The sequence below is a fragment of the Sorex fumeus genome, unplaced genomic scaffold, assembly GCF_029834395.1.
Source record: "Sorex fumeus unplaced genomic scaffold, SorFum_2.1 ptg000063l, whole genome shotgun sequence".
NCBI lineage: Eukaryota > Metazoa > Chordata > Mammalia > Eulipotyphla > Soricidae > Sorex > Sorex fumeus.
Window position 1 is genome coordinate 44,004,949 of NW_026606120.1, and position 7,830 is coordinate 44,012,778.

The window sequence follows — 7,830 nt, forward strand, 5'->3', positions numbered from 1 at the left end:
GATTTCAAACATTTGACAGTACAAAAACAAGTTCAGCTCATTGCTATGCATTTATTCCTCTGAAGAAACAGTTCGGTGTAAATTTGTTTCAGGTCTAATTTTTATTTTTTTTCAGGTCTAGTTTTTAATACAACAAGGAATAAGACACAGTAGGATCGATTTCTAGCTTAAAAAAAAACCTAAAAAAGAAAGTTGAAGTGTTCTTCTATCTTTGTAGCGATGCCAGTGGATGCAGACCAGCTCTCACACCTCTAGGGGTCCAGCCCTCCATCTGAACCCCCTTCTCAGGGCGCCCTTGACTTCTTTGTTGCGAAGGCTGTAGATGAAAGGATTCAAGGTTGGCGTGACCACCGCGTAGACCACACTGGCGAAGCGGTCATAGCGGGCCGAGTAGGCCGACGATGGCCGGAAATAGACGGAGAGGACGGAGCCGAAGAAGAGGGACACCACCACCAGGTGGGCCCCGCAGGTGGAGAAGGCGCGGCGCCGGCCTCCCGTCGACCGCACCCCCAACACCGCGACCAGGATGTGAGTGTAGGAGAGGGACACGAGGAGCAGCGGCGTCAGCACCACGGCCAGGCCCTCGGTGAAGATGGCAGTCTCGGCCGCCGACGTGTCCGACGTGGCCAAGCTCAGCATCACCGTCATGTCGCAGAAGAAGTGGCGCACGGCGGCCGCCGGCGGGTAGGACAGCGCGGAGATGAGCAGCGTGTGCAGCAGCGAGTGCAGGTGCGACAGCGCCCAGGACGCGGCCACCAGCGCCGCGCAGCGCCGGGGCGTCATCACGGCGCCGTAGTGCAGCGGCCGGCACACGGCCACGGCGCGGTCGTAGGACATGGCGGCCAGCAGGTAGCTCTCGGTGATGCCCAGCGCCACGAAGAAGTACATCTGGGAGAAGCAGCCCGCGAAGGACACGGCCTGGCCCGGGCGGAGCAGGCCGAGCAGCAGCCGGGGCGCCGTCACGGTGGTGAAGCAGACGTCGACGAGGCTCAGGTGGCCCAGGAAGTAGTACATGGGCGAGCGCAGCGCCGCGTCGGTCCGCACCGCCGCCACCATGCTCAGGTTGCCCAGCGCGCCGAGCAGGTAGACCCCGAGGAAGAGCAGGAAGAGCAGCGGGTGCCCGTCGGCGCCGTCCATCAGGCCGAGCAGGAGGAACTCTGGGGCGGAGGAGAAGTTGGCCAAGGCCATGCGGAGTCGGGGCAGGCCGGCTGCTGGGGAGAGCGAGGGGGCGGCGGGCCTGAGTGCCAGCGCGGCTGGGCGGACTTCTGCGTGGGATTCCGTGCCGTGTGTGGGGTCGTCTTCTTGCTAAAATGGCTTGTGAGCCACTTTGCGCGCTCAACAGTACTGATTTGGTGAAGGAACGGGCTCTCCGAATTCGTGGGCGGGCTCAGCCAAAGCCTTGCGTGCTTTAGGCCTGATAGTGAGTCCTGAGCTGATGGTCTTAGGGTGTGATCACCTTAAACGGTTATTTCTTTCTTAATTTAAGTGAGAAAATTGCAGTATCTACCCCCGCATTTGGTTGTGGAGAGGGCAATAACACATTAAAAATATTTGTCATAGTATCCACTGTGTAATAAGCCTTCAAATGCGGTACCTATCTACCACCATTATTTGCTTAGTTAAGGACATTAATTTAGGGACAGAACTGGACCCCAGGCCATCGGAATACCAGTTGAAATTTTGTCATCGAATACTTTACTGTATTTGCTATTCATTTATTCATACATATTACGTGCTAGTTCAGAAACTGGCACCCCTTTTTGGGTAAAAGATCATATAGTAAACTTTTATCATTATTAAGTATTTAAATATTGGAGCACATATGTTCAGTAAGTACGTATTCTATGGCCTCTGCAGCAACTATGGTGCTGTGTTAGCATGAAAAAGGCCATCAGCAGTTAAGTAATTGAAGGGCTCTGATTCTGTTCTAATACAACTTCTCAGGATAGCTGGAGCCAGATTTGGTCTGTGTTACAGAACTGACCCTTGTTCTAGTTATGGTGGGAAACAATGAGATGACTGTGTCTCAGTTTCTCCCCACAAATGATGACCTGGAGCAGCTTTCATAGCTTTACTAATTTTGCATATTTTAATGATTTACGATCACGACCATCCTGTTATTCGTCGATTGCCTCGAGCAGGCCCCCGTAAAGTCTCCTTCGTCCTAGCCCTGAGATTTTTTTAAAAAGTGCCATATTCAAGGCACTTTCAGAGTTAGGAGAATGAGACCCTTCATTGTTACTGGTATTTGGCATATTGGGTACGCCACGGGGAGTTTGCCAGACTCTGCCGTGTGGGCAGGTTACATTCGGTAGCCTGCCAGTTTGTCCAAAGTAGGAATGAATTACTTCCTGGATATATACTAATTTCCATAAGCTTCAGCTCTTGAAGCTAAGTACCACGTTAGAGTAAAGAGTTAGCTGAGTACCCTTATTCTTACTTGATTGTGAAGAGTAAGTTTGATTAAAACTGGCCTTGTCTGTGTACCTGTTTTGCTTTGTTTTCTTTCATCACATTACATACATGTATGAATATTAATTTCTAGTAATGTTACATGTGAGCGAGATCAATGTTTGTCTTTATAATATGAATTCTTAAACTCATGCGTTTTTACCTTTTTCCAAACATCTGTGACTCCCACTCCCATCACTTTCTAGTAGCTGTTTTCCCAGAATCATGCTATTAAGTGAAATGGTATCCAGGGAGATATGGGAGGAGCTTCTTTTCATAGGCTTATAAGGACAAGTGGAGGCAGGTTGGGTGGGCAATGATCCTTAGGTTTTTCACTCAAAGATGACTGTTCTTAATGATTTACATATTTTACAATACAGGCAATTTTAATATACCGAGGGGCTGTAGTTATTTTAGAGTGTAAGTATTTTTCTTAATCTCAGTTGAATCCTGCTTTCCTGTCTTACAGTTTTACAAATGGATCTGATTTGGGTCACTGAGGGTTACATGCCCAAATCTTTTGCTGCTTCATTTTACATCACACTAGAATAAGTTGATTCTAGGTGTACTCGGCCTGCTTTTCTTCAACCCAAACATCCCAGGTGACTTCAATTCTTTCTACTCAGATCTATTTTCCATTCTGGCCCCCTTCTGTTTTTTTTCCATGCTCATTAGACACATTATTATAATAATGGATTGTGTGGCCTTTCTTAGGGACAGTTCAACTGTATACGTCACACTCATTTGCTTAATGTGTGCTTGGATCAGACATTCTGTTGGGCTCTGAGTTTATAAAGGCAGGTCAGTCATTGTTCTTGACCTTCAGCCATGTACTTCAGTCTTATAATAAAGTACTATAGGAATTGTGAACAGTAATACTGATTTCTTTTGTTTGGCTGGTTCAGGGAAGAGTCTAAAGCAGAGAAGTCTGAACTGGCTTAAGAATGAGTGGAAGATCACTGGATAAGATGTGAAAGTGGGAAAGGCATTTCAGGCAGTGGTGGAGAGTAAGTGAAGGTAGAGGAAGGTGTTTCATGAAGTAGGGAGACCTAGAATGTGCTCCTTACTGCTATGAGAGAGTGGCGGTGGATGGTGGAGAAAGATAGGTGATAGGCACACAGAACAAAGAAATAGTGGATTCTCTTACCTGAAGGGCAGCATGTCAAACTTAGCACTCTTTATTGTGCCTCTGGGCTGCTCTTCCTCCTCGGCAGAGGCCCATCGTCTTGAGGACTGAAGCACTACTGTACATTTCTGCTCAGAGACTTCAGCACATTTCCTGCCTCCCCGCCTAGCAACCTTAGAAAGTGGGATGGGAGAGGGGAAAGAAAGCCAGAGATGTGAGGGCTTGGGAAGTCATGAGCCATGCTCTCCCACTCAGCTCTGCATCCTTATTATCTTCTAGATAAAGTTTGAACTTCTCAGCAGTCTCTAAAGCTTCTGCCCTGGCTTCCAGCTTTCTTCTCCAGTCTTAGCTCCAGCTGCTTACATATGCTTCCCCCTTCTCCACTGCTACCCTGTCTGTCTTTTCACCATCTCTTGCTTATAGCTTCATCACATGCCTTTTCTGTATAGTGCTATCTACCTAATATGCTCCTCCTACTCTGTCCCAATACTTATTCCAACTCCAACAAGTTACATCTCCTTCCTTGACTCCAGCTCATATCACCACATCACCACCCCATCTCCACTGTCTCTCATGACCTTCAGCTGGAACTTGTCCTCATTTACTGGTGTTGAAGTCCTTTTTTCAAAAGAGCAGTTTAGCAAATCTTCTGTGATGATTATCTTCCCCTTCCTCATCACTAGATGAAGTTTCTTTTGGAGGGAATATATTTAGATGTCTGTTCCTATATGATCTTAGGCCTGACACATCTCTTTGTCTAAGTCTCCTGGGAGTCAGGGATGGCTCAACAAGAAGAGGTAGCATTGGAGCTGGGTAAACTTCAAGGACAAGGCACGCATTAGGCAGATAAGGATGGAAAGGAATTCCAGAAAGAGGGAATGCTGAAGAAGTTATAGGGGGGAATCTCGGAGAAGTTACTAAACCTCAGAGATTTTCCCTAGAAATGGGATAAAATAGTAAGTGCTTTAAAATAAATGTCTGTTTTTGTTGTTTTTTGTTTTGGGGCCATCCTTGGCAATGTTTAGAGATTATATCTGACTCAGGTGCTAAGGGGGCCATATGGAATTTCAGGTATCAAATCTGGGTCAGTGGTGTGCAAGGCCAGCACCCTAACTGCTATACTATCATCCCAGTCCCAAGAGGCAGGGGTCAATAGGATCTTAGACCAGAAACCCTAGTTCCCAGGCAACTTGCTGCCCTAAACTTATCTGGAAAAGTTTTATTTTGCAACACCTAAGTGCACGAAGACATTGAAATACACAGGGACTCACACCTGTACCCAGACAGACAAATCACACTTATGGTCACAGGAAATGAGTTGACTGAGTTTCTGCTGGCTGTGCCTGAGGTTCCCGGTAGAGGATCAAAATCCCTAAACGTTAAACTGTCAGGTTGTTGACTTAGTACTTTCCTGACACTCACACATGACAGTCTGGGTCTCAGTAAAGAAATTCTTGGAAATGGGTGGGCAGGATCTAATTCAGATCACAGCACAAGTCAGGGTTTTAGGTTTTTTTGTTCTTCATTTACTTTTTTGTTTGGTTTGGTTTGGTTTGGTTTGTGGTCACACCTGATGCTGCTCAGGATTTACTTATGGTTCTGATTTCAGAGACCACTCCTGGTGGTGCTTGATGGACCATATGGGATGCTGGGGGATAGATCCTGGGTCAGTTGTCTGTAAGTCAAATGCCTACTCACTGTACCTCAGAGGCAGGGCTTAACAGACTCTCAGACCAGAAACCCTAGCCCCCAGGCAACTTGCTGCCCTAAACGCCTATAAGGAAAAGTTTTGCTGCACTCAAATGCACCAAGACACCGCGGTACACATCTGCACTCAGACTGAAAAATACTGATACCCCACATGAAAGATAGGCTTGATATATGCATCCCCTACTAGATTAGAAAGAGACAGAGATACACACTCAGAAAGAGGGAGTGCTAAAGAAGTTATGGGGGAACCTCAGAGAAGTTACTAAACCTCAAATATTTTCCCTAGAAGTGGGATAAGAATATAAAATAAACTAAAGAGTAAATAAAATAAAGTAAATAAAGAGTAAATAAAATAAAATAAAAGTGTAAAATGACTTCCAGTCATTGGAACACAGATATAGAGACAATCAGATGGAATGTAGACCTACAAACACATAAAATATAGAACACAGACTCTTACATACACAAATGGTAGAGATAGAAAGACCTCTCCAGACTCTCCCAGCTCCACTGAGAACCCCCCGAATGTCTATGCTCGAGCTCCTTACTAATCCTTCTCAATTTCAGCAAGGTTTGATCTGACTTAAGGAGAGGAGAGCAGGAAGTGACAAACAAGATGCTATCCTGGACTCTGTGTTCCCAGGGAGTTTCCTCCTAGTTCCTCAGGTCCAAGCTCCTGCTGGCCATCCTAGATGCTTCTCTCTGTGGTGGTCCTGATAGCTTTCTGGTACAAGGGCTTTCCTCATCTCATCTGCTTCCTTCTGCCACCTTCTCAATCAGTTCTCATCAATAATTTCCTCATCAATCTCACCTCTTCTCTCTAGTCTGTCAGGCAGACAATAAAGGCTCAGGTATGGGGGGAATTTCAGAGCTGAATAAGGCATGATCTAGTGTTCTCCTTACTGTGTGGACAGTTAACAGTGATTCTGTTATCTCACTCAAAATACATGTCACAAAAATAGGCAAGGCCTGGAGAACCCCGTGCTTATTTTGATTCAGCAATTTTGGGACAGAGACAAGATTTGAACTAGGGGTTCTGAATCCTACCTCTGGTTCTCTCTGCTCCCTTGTCTTGTCTCTTCTGGTCTGTGGTGGCTTCTTCTTGTTTATCTCACTCCTGCAGACATTTGATTTACCCACCTTGCTTTTCTGCCATTGATTATCTCGCTCCCTACTAGCTGGTCTCCTGCCTGATGATTCATCTGTGAATACAGTTGGGCTCTGCCCTCCACACCACGTAAAGCAGGTATGCCCTGGAGAGGAAGAGCTACCTCAAAGCCAAAGGTGGCGTGCAGGTTGGGAGTAGGGGGGTCACCCACTAATTAATTAGCCAGGAAGGTCTTTGGGGAGCTCTGGTAGCCTCTGCACTGCTAGCCCCATGAGGACCCCTCAGTCCTTAGCCAGCCTGGTTTCTTCTCTTTTCCTCTTCCATAGATACTGAATGGAAGAGGAAGAACAAAGGGGTCTAAGGACCTCAGACAAGTCATTTCTCACTGCTGGCTCTCAGATTCCTCACTGGAAAAGTGAGAAATGGAAAAGTGGACTGGCAATATGATGGTCCCTTCGTACTGGAGGTTGGGACATTCTGAGGATGTGCCCTTCATAGTTAACATTCACGTTGCAGAGAGATCTGTCAGGCACAAAGCAGTAGGTGACCTAGGGTATGGAATGGAAGACTTTCCTGAGTCTTGTGTGCACAGGGAGCACTTTATAGAGAAAGTGGGGTCTGAATGGAGCAAAAGGATGAGAAGGGGGTTAGGTATATTGAAGGTCCTTGTGGGATAACTGGATAACTGGAAAACAGATTTCATGCAGAGGGGACAGAGGAAAACGCATAGGAAGGGAAAAGGAAAGGCTGTGAATTTCCAGTAGGGGAGGAGTTCCATTGTTCCATTCATTAGCTGGGACTCTGCCATCATCCTGTATTTTCTAGTTGTGAGACCTATGATGTGTTGCTAAAATCTTATGTACCTTAGTATATAACCTGTACAAAGGAAACGTAGTAGAGAAAGGGTGCCATGAGAACTGAATGAATGAATGACTGAAAAATCCAAATTTCCCAGTTCAGGACACTCTAGCAACATGTTGGCTGTTACCATTTTCATTCCTTGACCGATCTTGCTATGCACTAGGTGTTTCAGGGTTTGTTATATATTTTATTCTCATGATCTGAATTAACATTTTCAAAGATTATTATTGAATTTTAAGTAACACGGTCACAATATTGTTAACATTTATGATTTGAATGTACAAAGTTACTGTACCTAACCATCACCAAAGTGCTTATGACTGTCCATCAATATATTTTCTGTTTTGATTTTTTATTTTGGGCCACACATGGCAGTGCTCAGGGACTATTCTTGGCTCTGTGTTCAGAAGTGAGTGACACCAGGTCGTGCTTGGGGAACCATACAGGGTGCTGGGGATTTGAACCTTGGTTGACTGCATACATGACAAGCACCTTACTTCCCATTCGCTCCTCACTGTATAGTGATATTGTTATGACCCACTTCTTCATCCACCCTCTTCCCCTCAACCATGGT

General features: G+C 45.9%; 1 protein-coding gene across 1 annotated transcript; it reads right to left on the bottom strand.

Annotated features, from left to right (window-relative positions):
* Positions 1-243: 243 nt before the first annotated feature.
* Positions 244-1,188, bottom strand: LOC130035012 (olfactory receptor 1L6). The gene has a single exon (XM_056126500.1). It carries the CDS (start codon positions 1,186-1,188, stop codon positions 244-246), a length of 945 nt encoding a protein of 314 aa, XP_055982475.1.
* Between the last annotated feature and the right edge of the window lie 6,642 nt (positions 1,189-7,830).

Coding starts and splice junctions, on each gene's coding strand:
- LOC130035012 (XM_056126500.1), bottom strand. CDS start 1,188: ATGGCCTTGGCCAACTTCTCCTCCGCCCCAGAGTTCCTCCTGCTCGGC.